We start from the raw sequence: 17,410 nt of genomic DNA on the forward strand, positions 1-17,410 counted from the left end.
AATTAAGATAACAGGATTAATCAAGCCCTATCGTTGTCTAGGGGTAAATGACCAGTTTCAAAGTGACGCAAAGTTCAGTTCAATTTAGTTCAGTTCGCAGTAATCGCTGCCGTGGCGATGGGCAGTGGGGGGAAGGAGAGAGAGAGCAAGACGAATGAATATTCAAGGCTTCCACACAGACCTTCGCAGTCAGCTTTTGGGCGAGTCCTTTGTGATGTCATCTGAGGTCACCGACCGTGACCCCTCCGTTTCCAGATACGATCGTTTCCCTGCGGTGAACCTGGCACCCAGGCAAGGGTGGACACACACCAGGTTCCCGCCGATCGTGCCTTTCCACCCTGTGCGTCTATGGCCCGATACTTCCCACCGACTTGTGAGAGACGCACCGCTTCCAGGGTCTTGTTACCTCGGGTGTCGTGTGTGTCCTGCCTTAGCGAACCTGTCCCTTTTTATCCCCCTGCTGGGGTATCGCCTGTCCATCACTTCAAACAGTTCAGGGTTCAAAGGGGGAGCCAATCTTGACAGCTCTCCTTCCCCTTCATTAACATCTCCAAGTGCTGCTCCATTGTTTTCCTTATCTCTCTCCATCTCCTGAAGACAGGTGGCAGACCAACTGCTGATTCCACTGGTGCCAGCACAGGACAGCTACATTGTAATCTATGTGTATTCTTGTCACACTTCCCCCCCGTAAGGATTTTTACCGGGGGTAAAAATTACAAACATAAATACATTATTTGATACACACAAATATACATCTTTATCAGCTATTTGGCTAATACAGCGAATTTGAAGTTGTCAACACCTTGACAGACAGTCAGCCATCACATTTTCTGTTCCTTTTATATGTGTTATTAATAATCCCTTAGACCAGGCTCCAACTTAGCAAACTTCATAGTGACCAAAAACACTGATGAATTGCGATCAATGTAACCTCTCATTGGGTTTCATCCCGGACCACAATAACAAGGGTCGTCCCATTCCGACTTAGTTTTCTCTCGCAAGGGCTTAGTAGGAGGGGGAGGGGTGGTAACCGCAGAATTATTGCAAAACTTCCTACAGTACCCCACCATCTCCAAGAGCCTTCTGAGGGCCCTCTTGTCTGTTGGGGTTGAGATGTCAGAGATAGCCTGCACTGTAGCTTGCATCGCTGCCAGCTGCCCCTGTGTCACCCCAATTCCCAGGTAAGTGACCTTCGCGTGGCCGAACTCAGTTTTTTCAAGGTTCACTATCAAGCTGGCTTCAGACGGCCGTATTACATTGCCAGTACACACCTCTGTGTTCGTCAGCCCTTTAGTCACTGAATTACTCATTCTATATGGGTGTTGCTCGCTAGGCTGACCTAGTGTAACAGACACCACCCAACGTCCCTGTTCTTTGCATCGCCTGGGGACAATCAAACACACGTGTGCGAGTCATTTAATTACTTCTCCTAAAGAGTCGCTTTGTTCGAGGATTAAGGGAGAGACCATATTAGCAGCGCTGGCCAAAACAATAGCCTTCTCCCATCTGGTCGATACCATACTCATCTTTTCAAAATGGTTTTTTTCTCTTATCAGGGGGACCCTAGCTTCATTGATTTCCGCGCTAACGCCGACTAGGTTTGTTAGCATATCAAAAGCCTGTGACCGTCTCAGTTCGCGTCGGTCATAATCAATAACATCCTTCCTCCTGGGCAGCCGGTAAACCTCTTTCATGATTCCACCAACTGTTTCCTCCAGCACCGCAAAATGTCCACCGGGGGGGTACCTTGGGGGCCAGGTTAAAAACCTCATCCCCATAACTCTTTTGCACCACCCCCCACTCCTCATCTGCGGGTACGGTACTTGGTTTCCCTTTCTTCCTTAGCACTTCCTCCTCCACACAATAGCCTACTAGTTCCCTTGTTAATTCTGTGTCAGAGAGAGCTGTCCCTGCCAAACCCATCAGCTCCTCGTCTCGCTCTTGTGCCTGTATAAAGTCCTTCCTGGCTAATGCTAAGTCTGCCTCAGCTCCCTCACTACCTCTTGTTTCGCTACACTCCTTCTTTTCACTTTCTACCCCCTTCTCGTACAAGGCTGGCAGAAACGTCTCAGCTAAATTTACTACAGCAGTCCCGTGATGAACCTGTGAGTCCATGGGCAGGGCCTCAATGCTGGCAGGCTGACCTGTCAATCTCACTGCTGGGAACACGATTCCCCCCGCGAGGTCATTACCGAGCAAGACTTCCACGCCTTTCATCGGTAATTCGGACCTCACCCCGATCGTGACTAGTCCAGAGACCAGGTTGCTTTGTAAGTGTATCTGGTGCAAAGGCACGGCTTCCGTCCCTTTTCCAATGCCTTTGACCTTGACCTCCCCAGTCTGGGTCTCTGAGCTAACCTCTAATACACTCTTCAGTATTAGTGACTGACACGCTCCCGTGTCTCTCCAGATCCGCACTGGAACTGGTTTTAACCCCTCCTTCACCGACACCAATCCGGCCGAGATAAACCTCTCGCGCCTTCCTGAACTTCGGCAGATCTGTCCTGTCCTAGCGGTTCGTTTACCAGCTCGATACAGCCAGTCAAAATCGCCGTTTTTCCTTTTCCCGTCTCCTTCTTTGGGGCAAAGCACCTGGACGCAAAGTATCCGACTTTCCCGCAATTATAACAGACGACCCCAGGATACTTCCTACCAGACTGCTCCCGGTCTACCTTATCCTTCTCACTAGTCCCCAGCTTACTTTCTGACTTTTCTGGCGGACTCTCCCCGCCGTCCTGACTACCCTTCTGGTAGCCTTTACTCGGGGCAAACTTCATTTTATGCGTCAACGCATACTCATCCACTAACTTAGCAGTTGCGGCTAACATGGCTGCCTCTTTCTCATCTAGGTAGGGTCTCATACCCTCAGGGACACAACCTTTAAACTGCTCAATCAGGATCAGCTGTAGCAGTCTGTCATAATCCGCCTCTACCCCCTTCGAGGCGCACCAACGCTTACAATATATCTGCATTTCACGGGCAAACTCTAAATACGTGCAGTCCCACTGCTTCCTCGCATTCCGGAACCTCTGCCGGTATGCCTCCGGGACCAACTCATAAATCCTGAGGATGGCCTCATTCACCACCTCGTACCTCTGGGCATCTTCCGCGGACAAAGCTGAGTAAGCTTGTTGGGCTTTCCCTTTCAGTACACTCTCAAGCAAAACAGCCCACTTATCCCTCGGCCAGTCCTGACTTGTAGCCACTTTTTCGAAATGGAGAAAGTACCGATTCACGTCGATATCATCAAATGGGGGAACCAGCCTAACCTCCTGGGTCGCCCAGAACCCTCCACCTTGGTTCGGCACAGGCCCCTGCTCTGCCCTTATCTTTAACTTCTCCAGCTCGAATTCCCTTTCCCTCTGCCTCTCTCTCTCTTCTCGCTCCCATTGCCTCTCTTTCTCTTCTCTCTCCAACTGTCTCTCTCTCTCTTGCCTTTCTAACTCTCTCTCCTGCCTTTCTAACTCTCTCTCCTTCTCTTCTCGCTCCAACTGCCGTACCCGGAACTCGTGCTCGAGTCTCAGTTTTTCAAGCTGCACCTGTACCGCGTCTCCGGCAGGTTTTTCAACAGACACCACCTCCAGCTCGCCTTGGGGAAACACACCTTTAGATACATAGTGCTCTACGATAGCTCTGTGTATCTCCCCTCTCCTCATTGTCGACTTCCCCTTAGCAAGATTCAACTGTTTGGCCACAGCTACCAATTCCGATTTCCTGGCATCCTCTAATGCCTCCAAGGTTGGCGCCTTTATAATTTCCTCAGCCTCCATTTCTGCTGTTTGTCTTTTCTTTCTTTCGGGAATTTTGACCCAATCAATTTACTCCATTCCAAATTTAGCGTTCAAAATCGCGGACGAGAACCCCACTTATGTTACGTACCCCGTAACTGGGTTGCCAAACCAGCAGAAATGGATCACTCAGTTGGAGTCTGGATTACTAAAACTAAGAAAGTTTTATTAAAGAAACAAGCAACACAGTACTCTAATCAAAAGGATAATAAATGCAACAGTTCAGCAATGATAAACACACATGTACACAGAATTAAGATAACAGGATTAATCAAGCTCTATCGTTGTCTAGGGGTAAATGACCAGTTTCAAAGTGACGCAAAGTTCAGTTCAATTTAGTTCAGTTCAGTTCGCAGTAATCGCTGCCGTGGCGATGGGCAGTGGGGGGAAGGAGAGAGAGAGCAAAAACAAATGAATATTCAAGGCTTCCACACAGACCTTCGCAGTCAGCTTTCGGGCGAGTCCTTTGTGATGTCATCTGAGGTCACTGACCGTGACCCCTCCGTTTCCAGATACGATCGTTTCCCTGCGGTGAACCTGGCACCCAGGCAAGGGTAGACACACACCAGGTTCCCGCCGATCGTGCCTTTCCACCCTGTGCGTCTATGGCCCGGTACTTCCCACCGACTTGTGAGAGACGCACTGCTTCCAGGGTCTTGTTACCTCGGGTGTCGTGTGTGTCCTGCCTTAGCGAACCTGCCCCTTTTTATCTCCCTGCTGGGGTATCGCCTGTCCATCACTTCAAACAGTTCAGGGTTCAAAGGGGGAGCAGATCTTGACAGCTCTCCTTCCCCTTCATTAACATCTCCAAGTGCTGCTCCATTGTTTTCCTTATCTCTCTCCATCTCCTGAAGACAGGTGGCAGATCAACTGCTGATTCCACTGGTGCCAGCACAGGACAGCTACATCGTAATCTATGTGTATTCTTGTCACAAGATAAAGTTGGTGAAATTGACGAACTCAGCATGGGTGCATGAAGCAGCACCAATGCAGTCGTCATAGTAGCGGAGGAAGAGTTGCGGAGTATAGCTGATGGGGGATAGAAGTGTATAGCGTTTGAACATCTATGGTGAAAGTGAGGCAGTTAGGGCCAGGGAATTGAAAGTTACGAGGAGATCGAGAATGTGACGTGTCACGGACGTAGGTAGGAAAAGGCTGAACCAAGGGAAATAGAATGGAATCAAGGTATGAGGACATGAGTTCAGTGGGGTAGGAGCAGGCAGAGACAATAGGAATTGAATTGACTTTATTACTAATATCCTGCATATACATGAGGAGTAAAAATCTTTACGTTACGTCTCCATCTAAATGTACAATGTGTGATTTGTAGTAATTTCTAATAAATAGTACATATAACAGGACAATCAATATAACATTGAAATACAATTGCATCAGCATGAATTAATCAGTCTGATGGCCTGGTGGAAGAAGCTGTCCTGGAGCCTGTTGGTCCTGGCTTTTATGCTGTGGTACCGTTTCCCGAATGGTAGCAGCTGGAACAGTTTGTCCCCAATGATCCTTCAGGCCCTTTTTACATACCTGTCTTTGTAAATTTCCTAAATAGTGGGAAGTTCAAATCTACAGTTGAATTGGGCTGTCCGCACTACTCTCTGCAAGGTCCTGTGATTGAGGGAAGTACTGTTCCCATACCAGGTAGTGATGCAGCCAGTTAGGATGCTTTCAATTGTGCCTCTGTAGAAAGTTCTTAGGATTTAGGGGCCCATACCAAACTTCTTCAACCATCTGAGGTGAAAGAAGCACTGTTGTGCCTTTTTCACTACACAACCAGTATGTACAGACCATGTGAGATCCTTGGTGATATGTATGCTAAGGAACTTAAAGCTGTTCACCCTCTCAAGCTCCCAGATCCATTGATGTCAACAGGAGTTAGCCTGTCTCCATTGCTTCTGTAGTCGACAACCATTTCCTTTGTTTTTGCAACACTGAAGGAGAGGTTGTTTTCTTGACACCACTGTGTCAGGATGATGACTTCTTCTTTGAAGGCTGCCTCATTATTTTTTGAGATTAGGCCAATTAGTATAGTATCGTCAGCAAATTTAATTAGCAGATTAAGCAGGCTGGGTAAGAAGGCCTACCCAGACAGTCAGTATTTTGTTTACTTTAGCTAGTATTTGCTTGTTTCCCACAACTAGCTAAATAACATATTGAGTTCTAAAAGCTTATGGAACTCTGAGCATAATTTTAGAATTGGTCATAATGATTAAAACAAGACTGTCTCATGTTTGCTTTGTCCACAATATTTAATTGCGAGATAAAATGCATTGTCTCTTACCAATAAAGTTAATCAGTTTTCAGAGCTATCCACTTCCCTAAGCAGTGGTTGATGTTACATACTAAAATATTTATTCGTTAAACATTGTATGTCCTAAGGTTCTATAATTTCTCTCATTTTGTTTAAATATTAGCATCTGAAAATGAAATGATAGTTCCCTTTCATGAACAAAATTCAAAGACACAGAATAATGAGGCCTTGTAAAGTTCACATGATCTGGTTCACATCAGATTTATAATGTATAATTATGACCACCTATTGCATTTGTTTCTTAGTTGGAGAAACAGGAAAATTAAATGTTCAGTGCACAATATATATTGATCTTTTGTTTATTTTGGCACAGGCAGCCTCTTTTGGTAAATGTTTTATCAGCAACTTTCCTCCGGATACATTTGTGAAGATGGCTCGAGACCTACGGGTGTTGAATGCCATTCGTGATTATACAGTTGGCATTCCTCTCAGTTATCCCCAGTATCCTTGCATTTAATTTGAGATTAGGTTGGTCTGTGACACAAATGTCCTATAAAGATTTTTACAATTTTTAGTGTGTATTTGGAACTACAGAAATTGCAAGTCGTGTTTGTTTCAAATTATTTATTTAGTTGAATGTATTAATTTTTGCACTGTTCAAAATTAATTTCTTGAGATAGAAATCAAAATGCTTTTCAACTTTACTGATTATTATTCATATTGGTTTTAATTTTGTTCATTTGGAATTTCAAAATGTATTGAAAAATGAAAAAAAAATCAACACTTGATAGCGAGCCAACAGCGTTTGTAGCTATATTGTTTCCTGATTCATTCCCATTGAGAACAGACTGCTCGTGAAGTAGCTTTTTCTTCAAAGGTCAATGAAATTTTGATAACTGTTCCTATGACAACAATATAATGGACATACTGATGCAAGCTAATATTGCTGGCATTTGTTGTGTTTATTGAGTGATAACTTACTGCTGTTCAACATTACAGTACTTTATTCATGATTTATCTCCCTGAATTTGTGACTTTCTTATAAAAAAAATTGCATATCCTAACACTTAATTCTCTGGTATCTCAGCTGGGTTTCTCACGTGATTGAAATATTGTATTTGTTTAGCGTCCCTTGTGGCTGGGCTTTTATTGTCTTAAAGCAAATAAACCTTTTTGCGTCTTGACTGCATTCAAATTGATCTTTGACTCATATTACAGATATAAGCAGCTATCTATTGAAGTCCTAATTGACAGGTAAATAGAGCCTTTCGTTTTTGGAATAATTTTCAAGTTGAAATGAGGAATAGTGAACTCAACTAGTAACTGCTAGTTTTGACTCAGTTCTCTTCCGATGAGCTAATTCTAAAATATGTGAATGTGCTCTTCGATAACATACCTAGCTTTCCTTATGGTTTAATAGGGAATTTTATCTAAACCGATGTAGTCAGCCAGAATTCTGCCATACAGTTATTCTCAAATATTTTCTGCATGAACAAGAACAAACAAGCATGAGTAAGGTGTCTGGCTTCTTGTGGCTACTTCAGTAAGATCCTGGCTTGAGCTTTTTACTATTTTCTCCACCTATCCCAGATCCATTGATTCTCTTAATATTTAAAACTACAATTGATCTCAAATTTTGTCTGTGTTGCTGCCTTCTTAGTTAATCCACATTCAAGTTTGCTGACTACACCACTGCCACTGGCTGAATCAAAGGTGGTGACAAATCAGCATATAGGAGGGAGATTGAAAATCAGACTGAGTGGTGCCACAACAACAACCTCTTGCTCAATGTCAGCAAGACCAAGGAGATGATTACTGACTTCGGGAGGAGGAAACCAGAGGTCCATGAGGCAGTCACCATTGGAGGATCGGAGGTGGAGTAGGTCGGTAACTTTAATTTCCTCAATGTTGTCATTTCAGAGGACCTGTCCTGAACCAGCTTGTAAGTGCAATTACGAAGAAAGCATGGCAGCACCTCTACTTCCTTCGGAGTTTGCGAAGATTCGGCATGACATCTACAATTTCAACAAACTGCTATAGATGTGTGGTGGAGCATACATCGACTGGTTGCATCACAGCCTGGTATGGAAACACCAATGCCCTTAAATGAAAAATCCTACAAAAAGTAGTGGATGCAGCCCAGTCAATCACGGGTAAAGCCCTCCCCAGTATTGAGCGCATCTACATGGACCATTATTGCAGAAGAACAGCATTTATCATCAGGGAACCCTGCCACCCAGGTCATGCTCTCTTCTCGCTGCTGCCATCAGGAAGCAAGATCAGGACCCTCACCACCAGGTTCAGAAACAGTTATTGCTCCTCAACCATCAGGCTGTTGAACCAGAGGGGATAACTTCACTCAACTTCACTTGCCCATCACTGAGCTGTTCCCATAACCTACTTTCCCACTTTCAAGGACTTTCATCTCACGTTCTCGATATTTATTATTTATTAATTATTATTTTTATTATTTCTTTGTTAGTGTTTGCACAGTTTTGTTGTCTTTTACACACTGGTTGAACGGCGAGTTGGCGTGCTCTTTCATTGATTCTATTCTTGTTACTATTCTTTATGGATTTACTGAGTATGCCCGCAAGAAAGTGAATCTCAGGATTGTATATGGCGATATATATGTACTTTGATAATAAATTTACTTTGAACTTCGGAACTTTTAAGATGTTAACTTGTATTGGGCAAATATGAGGGAATTGTTTCAGTTCTGCTTTTTTTTCTCTTATTTCCTCAGATTAATCTTACGTAAGCTGTATTCCCTTGCAATAAAAATTTGTGAGTATATGAAAATATCAGAATTACAAGGAGCAAGTCGGATTTTGGCTCACTGGGCTTGTTATAAGGTAAATGACTTGTCTTTATTTTCCTGCTCAAATTAAATATTCAGTAATCATCCTTCAGTTAAATGTCTACTTTTCCTTTGTCCCCTTTGTTCTGACAGTAGCAACATTGTGATATGATTTTTCATTAAATGCAGTTCTGTAATACTTTGTGAGACTGGTCACTTTTCTTGTTTGCCCTTGGACAGTAAGCATTGTTAGATGTCTAACCATTAGATCATTGAAAGCTGAGGCCATGTTGCTCATTATGTGTGAGGACTAGCGATCAGGAGGACAACTGATTTTGTTTGAAATTACCTGACAGCAGTTATGTTGAGTACCAAAGTTTTGATTGCTCTGTAATACACCTTCGATTTGGACATATCCTTCTGTTCTTGACATAGACCAGAACCAAACACAAATTGGTCCTTTTTTTACACCAGCAACATGGGATTAAAAGGAAATGGCTTTATATATCTGACCCCAGACAGCTGTGGTATCATAGTACACTGTTCTGGCTTAAAGCATATAATTTCCTGAGAGAGATTAAATGAGAAATAAAAACTTCCTGGGAGAGAAACCCAGGGTTATTGCTGCGGAACTTGGAAGATTCCCTTCTGAGCCCTTCGGGTTTTGAAGGGAGAGCTTTTAAGTGTCTTTTAAGTGGTTCTCATTATCACAAAACAGAAAAAGGCCATTTACTCCAGTATTCTATACCAGCTCTCTGGAGCTTTTAAAATTAACTTCTGCTCCCTGTATTTTCCCATAGTTCTGTTACTCTACCAACACCCCCATCCCCACGGCACAAAAATATATAGAGATATCAAGCAACACACATCAAAGTTGCTGGTGAACGCAGCAGGCCAGGCAGCATCTCTAGGAAGAGGTACAGTCGACGTTTCAGGCCGAGACCCTTCGTCATTTTTTTCTCGGCCTGAAACGTTGACTGTACCTCTTCCTAGAGATGCTGCCTGGCCTGCTGCGTTCACCAGCAACTTTGATGTGTGTTGCTTGAATTTCCAGCATCTGCAGAATTCCTGTTGTTTATAGAGATATCACGTTCTTTCTGGTGATAAACATCTGTAATCCATAGGTTCAACAGAAGGAAGAGCCTGATGATAGTATTGCTCGTGCAATCAACTACAGACTTGGGGACACCCTTGGCATTTCTTATTCTGAAATTGCTGCCAAAGCTTATGATTGTGGCAGAACAGAGCTAGCAATAAAAGTGAGTAAAATTCTGTCCTTTTTTACTATGTTGTGTTGTAATAGAGAAATCTACTGGAATTCAGCCTTCCTGTTTGTTTAATGGTGTGCTTTCTTTTAGAACTTTGGTTAAAAAAAAATCAGTATTGAACATGTACAAATTATCTGATGATAATGAAACAGTAATAAGCTACTCCAATGATGGCTAATGAGAAAAGAAGCTTTAAAGAAAATCAGGTTTCTGTAAATTATTGTAATACAGTCGATATATTCCTAAACATCAGGATTCTTAAATGTAGTGTCAGTAATAGTCAGAGGCTTTTTCCCATGGCCAAAATGGCTGCCACAAGAGCACACAGGTTTAAGGTGCTGGGGAGTAGGTACAGAGGAGATGTCGGGGGTAAGATTTTTTTATGCAGAGAGTGGTGAGTGTGTGGAATGGGCTGCCGGCAACGGTGGTGGAGGCGGATACGATGGGGTCTTTTAAGAGACTTTTGGATAGGTACATGGAGCTTAGAAAAATAGAGGATTATGGGTAACCCTAGTAATTTCTAAGGTAGGGACATGTTCGGCACAGCTTTGTGGGCCGAAGGGCCTGTATTGTGCTGTAGGTTTTCTATGTTTCTAATGGGGCTTTCTTACTGTTATATTAAATTATGTCACTTCTCAGCATTCATTGATCTTGTAATTTCGTTTTTCAGGAGTGGTTTTCTAGTTACAACTTTTTTTCTATACATGGTTTATTCTATACAGCTACTTTTTTGAGTTTAGCTTGAATCTAGTCAAGTCTGGTCAAACAGTAATCTCAACAGTAATGTTATTTTGATGGGGAAAAAAAATCACTTTGCAAAATACAAGTCTTATTCACATCTCAACTGATTATTGAACATATGGTGAAGAAAGAAATACTGTAGTATTGGAAACTGAATTTTAAATGTAAACTTATGTAGATTCCTGATATAAATCTAAGGTAAGGCTGAAGTGTGTTGAAAAGCATTAGTGCATTAAAGGATACAGATGAGATAAATAATAATGGAAATGCTTTAATATAAGTAGAAAAGGTTGGAAGTGATCGACAATACATGCAGCCACTTTTGAGAGAAAATTAAAGTTAAATTTTCCAGTTCATTAGGGACATAGCTGTTACTAAATGGATATTGAGTTAAAAGAAGCTTCAGGAGATAATCAGTGACATCGATGCTATCTGATATGTTTGGCACCTTTAAAATGCCCCCTCAGATACATTGTAGGTGATGATCAGAGATAGTAATTTCATGAACTATCAACCTATTGTGATTCAAAATATAATTTGTAGTCAAGTTGGCACAGAAACTACTTTGACCCTCTTTCATATTAAACTTAATAAGTATTTTGCATCCATCTTCCTAGTGGAAGACACTAGCAGTATGGTGGAAGTTGCAAGTGTCAGGGGTCATGAAGTGTGTGAAGTTACTGGAGAGCAGTTTCTTGGGAAACAGAAAGGTCTGAAGGTAGATAACTCACCTGGTCCAGATGGTGTACATCCCAGGGTTCTGAAAGAAGTGGCTGAAGAGATCGTGGAGACATTAGTACTGATATTTCAAGAATCACTAGATTTGGGAATGGTTCCAGAAGACTAGAAAATTACGAATGTCATTCCACTCTTCAAGAAGGGAGAGAAGCAGAAGAAAAGAAACTTTAGGCCAGTTAGTCCGACCTCAGTGATTAGTTAGATGTTGGAGTTAATTATTAAAGATGAGGTCTCGGGGTACTTGGAGGCACATGGCAAAATAGGCCACAGTCAGCATTGTTTCCTCAAGGGAAAATTTTGCCTTACAAATCTGTTGGAATTCTTTGAAGAAATAACAAGCAGGATAGACAAAGGAGAATTGGTTGATGTTATGTACTTGGATTTACAGAAGGCCTTTGACAAAGTGCCATAGATGAGATTGTTTAACCAGCTACGAACCCCTAGTATTACAGGAATGATTCTAGCATGGATAAAGCAGTGGCTGATTAGCAGAAAGACCAAGGAGTTGATTACTGACTTCAGGAGGAGGAAACTGGAGGTCCATGAGCCAGTCATCATCGGAGGATCAGAGATGGAGATGGTCTGCAACTTTAAATTCCTCGGTGTTGTCATTTCAGAGGACCATTTGTCATTTCAAAGAGCGAGAATAAAGGGAACCTTTTCTGGTTGACTGCCAGTGACTAGTCCCAGTGTGTTGGGACTAGTTCTTTTTATGTTATATGTCAATGATTTGGATGATGGAATTGATGGCTTTGTTGCAAAGTTTACAGATGATAGGAAGATAGGTGGAGGGGCAGGTGGTTTTTGAGGAAGGACTTAGACAGATTAGGAGAATGGGCAAAAGAAATGGCAGATGGAATACATTGTCGGGAAGTGTACTGTTGTGTACCTTGATAGAAGAAAGGAAAGGGTTGACTATAAATAGAAAGAAAGTACAAAAAAAAACTGTGGCGGAAAGGGACTTGGGAGTCCTTGTACAAGATTCCCTAAAGGTTCATTTGCAGATTGAGTCTGTGGTATGGAAGGCAAATGCAATGTTAACATTCATTTCAAGAGGACTAGAATATAAAAGCAAGGATGTAATGTTGAAACTTCATAAAGCACTGGTGAGGCCTCACTGGGAGCATTGTGAGCAGTTTTGGGCCCCTTATCTTAGATAGGATATGCTGAAACTGGAGAGGGTTCAAAGGAGTATCACAGAAATGTTTCCAGGATTGAATGGCTTGTCATATGAAGAGTGCTTCTTGGCTTTAGACCTGTATTTGCTGGAATTCAGAAGAGTGAGGGGTGACCTCATTGAAACCTATCGAATGGTGAAAGGCCTTGGAAATGGAGAGGAAGTTTCCTTTGGTGGAAGAGTCTAGGACCAGAAGTCAGCCTCAGAATAGAGGGATGTCCTGTTAGAATGGAGATGAGGAGGAATTTCTTCAGCCAGAGAGTGGTGAATCTGTGGAATTCTTTGCCACAAGCAATTGTGGAGGCCAAGTCTTTATATATATTTAAGGCAGAGGCTAATAGCTTCTTGAATGGTCATGAAGGGACACAAGGAGAAGGTAGGATATTGCTGCTGAGAGGAAAATTGGGTCAGCCATGATGAAATGGCTGACCAGGCTCATTGGGCAAATGGCCTAATTCTGCTCCTATATCTTGTATCTTATGGTCTTATGGTACAAAAGCCAAATTTCTTGTACACAAATCAAAATGAGAGAGATGCAAGCCTGCTGAGTTGTGTTTTATGATTGGAAATTGGTGCTCAATAGCAAGAGTGTAGAGAGGTTGTCTAGGTCCTGAAGAGACTGACAGATCAGTTCAGACTTTAGCTAGTACGATGTGAAACAAGAGGCATCGCTGACCTAAATTAGTCTAATGATCGCAGTCTCCCATTCATTGAAAAGGAGGGAAAACTTTAAAGATGAGCAGTGATAGAATTGCATCTGAAAACCTGCTAAAGAAGGGAAGTATAAACTGATTGTCAATACGGTTTCAAGACAGAAATTAAACTTTTGAAATGGGTAATTTAAAACAAGCAAAGGTTAATCAGAAGTTAAATCAGGGTAGCATACATCTACTGTAATGCTACCCATAACTGAGCAAGTCAGGTAGCATCTTTGGAGGAGAGTAAGCAGTTGATATTTCAGGCTGAGGTCTTTCATTAGGATTGGAAAGGAAGGCGGCAGAAGTCAGAATAAGAAGATGGAGGGGAGGGGAAGAGGTACAAGTTGCAGGTGATAGATGAGACCAGGTGGGAGGGAATGAAGAAAGAAACTGAGAGATGATAACTAGAGGAAGTAAAGAGCTGAAGAAAAAGGGGACAATGAACCATGGATGAAAGGAAAGCAGGAGGGGAACCAGAGGGAGGTGAGGAGAAGAGAAGGGATGAGAGGGGGAACCAGAATGTCTCTCAGAATGAAATAAAGAATCATTTCTATGGTGAGTTTAGATCATGTCTTCCATTCAAGTGTAGATAAATCATAATATTTAGTTAATTTTCAAGGTGAATCTGAGAGGTGTTTTTGCAGAAACTAATGGTAAATTCCAGGTAAACATGCTATTTGATGTTTCATATCATATCTGCATTTTCTCTTGTCTAATATACTGTGGAATTCGTGACTAGAATAGAACCTCATTAGCCTTAGCACATCAACAGTAAATACTAAATAATGTAAATTACTTTTTTAGAAGTACAATTTAGTTACTTGGCATGAGATGCACATCGAATCTCTCTGAAGAAAGCTGCTATATTGTGTTTTGTTCTAGCTTCTAGAGTATGAGCCAAGATCTGGTGAGCAAGTACCCTTGCTGTTGAAGATGAAAAGAAGTCAGCTGGCGCTACTTAAAGCAATAGAAAGTGGAGACACTGATTTAGGTAAATGTAATAACATGCAAGTGAAACCAGCAGCCTCCAAGCTGGTTGAATTTTGTCATATTTCAGTTTTATCATACCTGGCAATTCCTTAAATTGATCTTAAAAGATAAGTGAAGCAATTACATAGCTTCCAGTCTTGATAAAATCTCTATTCTATGGAAGAAAATTGTGGGTATTATCGTGCCAGTTTATCTTGCGTCTCGTACCCACCTGCCCATATGCAGAGGACACTTATCAGGCTGACATATCCTCCTTGCATTCCCCACACTCCAGTTGTGCCTCCTGTATCTTACAGGCATCCAATCGTGCAGAGTGGGTACCTGGCTATCAGGGTATGTAGTGGAATGTCTCTTGATAATCAGAGACACGATAACATTACAAAAATGGATTTAATAATTATTGTTTTTAAATGCAGTTCAGTTTAATCAAAAGTACATTAAAATACTAAAAATTAATGGCATTGCATGTACAAAAGAAAATCAGTTTTCAGTATCCTTATCCATGGTTTTGGCAACTCCGTTCTTGTAAATGGGATATTTCTTCTGATGCCAAACTTCCCTGGCCTGCTGCTGAGGACCAGGTTCAAGATAAGTCTGTGCCCTCTCTTTGGTAAGTCACCACTATGCTTCAGGTCTGCTGTGGCTTCAGCATGAGGGCAGACTTCTGCCTTTTATCTTGTATGTGTTGAAGTACATGTAGAATGTTCTCTCTGTCAGGTTGCACTGAAAGGAGTCAACATTTTTTTTTTGTTGATTGCTTTTCTACAGTGCAAATATTTCTTGTTACCCTATAGGTTGTAATTCGTCCTTAAAGATTAGCATGGTTTTCAGTGTGCACGGAGCATGCATACTAGTCTGTTTAGGATTGGAGTGATGGGAAATGATTGTGATGATTTAACAGAGGTCATTGAGATTTGTAAGAGTAACAGATGTCAAGTCCCTTAAATGTGGGAGATGATAAAAGTATTTGCTATGGTATGATTTCTCTTGGCTATCGACTTAACTGAAATCATTTATGTTATGATTTCTACAAAAGGCTTCTGACTTTTTAAAAATGGATCTGTAATTCATACATCACCATTTCTTGGGATTCATCCCATTTTTAATGCACCTGTTTCTTGAATGAAGTCCACAATGTCATTGTAATTGTGAGTGCTCAGCATAGCAGTGAAAATCACACTAGTCAAGTCTTTGAGGGAGAGGGGGAATACTTGACTGATGAATGTAAGAGTGACCTTCTAACAGAAGCAGTCTTGTTCGTATAATGTTAGTGGTTTTGAATAAATGCAGTAGTGCTGTTAGTGCAAGTTCCAGCATTTAGTGGCACTAGGAAGTTTGTGAATCCTGTAGAATATTCTCTATTTCTGCATAAATATGACCCAAAATGTGGTTAGATCTTCATGTAAGTCTTAAAACTAGATAAAGAGAATCCAATTAAATCAATGACACAAAAAACATTATACTTGTTCATTTATTTATTGAGAAAAATGATCCAATACTACATGTGTTTGTTGGAAAAAGTATGTGAACCTCTGGGGTAATGCCTCCTACAAAAGCTATTTGGAGTCAGGTGTTACAATCAATGAGATGAGATTGGAGTTGTGGGTTGTAGAGGTGCCCTGCCCTATAAAAAAGACACACAAAATCAGATTACTGACAGAGCCTGCTCTTCTCAAGAAAAATCCATTTGTGTGCACCATGCCTTGATCAAAACAACTTTCAGAGGACCTTAAGAAGAAGAATTGTAGACATGCGTGAAGTTGGAAAAGGCTACAAAAGTATTTCTAAAGACCAGAGTGTTCATCAATCAACAGTAATAGAAGTTGCCTGCAAATGAAGGAAACTCAGTAGTTGTTGCTACTTTCCCTAGGAGTGGGCATCCTGCAAAGATCACACTAAGAGCCAACATGCAATACTGAAGAAGGTGAAAAAGAACCCAAGGATAACAGCAAAAGACCTGCAGAAACCTCTAGAACTTGTTAAAGTCTCTGTTCATGTGTCCACTATAAGAAAAACATTGAACAAGAATGGTGTTCATGGAAGGACACCACAGAGGAAACCACTGCTCTCCAAAAAAAAACATTGCTGCACGTCTTAAGTTTGCAAAAGACCAGCTGGATGTTCTACACACTTCTGAGACAATGTTCTGGGGACAGATAAGACAAAAGTTGAACTTTTTTGGCAGAAATGCACATTGCTATGTTTGGCGGAAAAAAGGCACTGCACACCAACACGAAAACCTCATCCCAACTGTGAAGCTTGGTGGAAGGAGCATCATGGTTTGATGGGATAGTTAAATGAGATACATTTAATGCATTTTTACGTGGTCAGATTATTTCTTATTCAGCTAAACTTAAAAAACAAACTAAAGCAGAATTAGATAGAATTTCAAAACGAATTAAAGACTTAGATAATATTTATGCAATTTCCCCCAATGCTGATTTTATTTAAACAAAGGGTGGAACTTCAATCACAATATAACCTGTTATTATTTCATCCCATTGAAGGATATTTGCTTAAGTTAAAGAGCCAATTTTATATGTTTGGAGATAAAAATAAGAAACTGCTTGCAACTCAATTAAAAATGGCTGCAGCCAAAAGGCAAATCATGAAAAGTCGTGGGAAAGATAGTACCTTAGCTCAGGAATATGAAGAAATTAATAAGATTTTTCAAGATTTTTATGCTGAGCTTTATAAATCTCAATGTCCGTTAGATTCCTCTGAAATGAATGCTTTTTTACGAAAGATTGTTTTTCCTAAAATCTCGGCTCGATGCTCAAATCACTGAAACCGAAATTCATAAAGCTATTTTTTCAATGCAATCTGGTAAATCCCCGGGACTTGATGGCTATCCTGTAGAATTTTATAAAAAATTTGGAAAGTTGCTTTCTCCGTATATGTTGGAAATGTTTAAGGATTCTTTTGTGAAAGGTGACTTACCCTCTAC

General features: G+C 41.4%; 1 protein-coding gene across 2 annotated transcripts in view; it reads left to right on the top strand.

Annotated features, from left to right (window-relative positions):
* The window catches only part of vps16 (VPS16 core subunit of CORVET and HOPS complexes), a 77,801-nt gene that overhangs the window by 25,921 nt on the left and 34,470 nt on the right, over positions 1-17,410 (top strand). For both annotated transcript variants that reach the window (XM_063051890.1, XM_063051891.1), the window contains 5 exons: positions 6,425-6,552; positions 7,270-7,305; positions 8,798-8,906; positions 9,976-10,110; positions 14,356-14,464. In XM_063051890.1, coding sequence (XP_062907960.1) covers positions 6,425-6,552; positions 7,270-7,305; positions 8,798-8,906; positions 9,976-10,110; positions 14,356-14,464 — 517 coding nt within the window. The remainder of the gene's footprint in view (positions 1-6,424; positions 6,553-7,269; positions 7,306-8,797; positions 8,907-9,975; positions 10,111-14,355; positions 14,465-17,410) is intronic.

The sequence above is a fragment of the Mobula hypostoma genome, chromosome 6, assembly GCF_963921235.1.
Source record: "Mobula hypostoma chromosome 6, sMobHyp1.1, whole genome shotgun sequence".
Lineage (NCBI taxonomy): Eukaryota > Metazoa > Chordata > Chondrichthyes > Myliobatiformes > Myliobatidae > Mobula > Mobula hypostoma.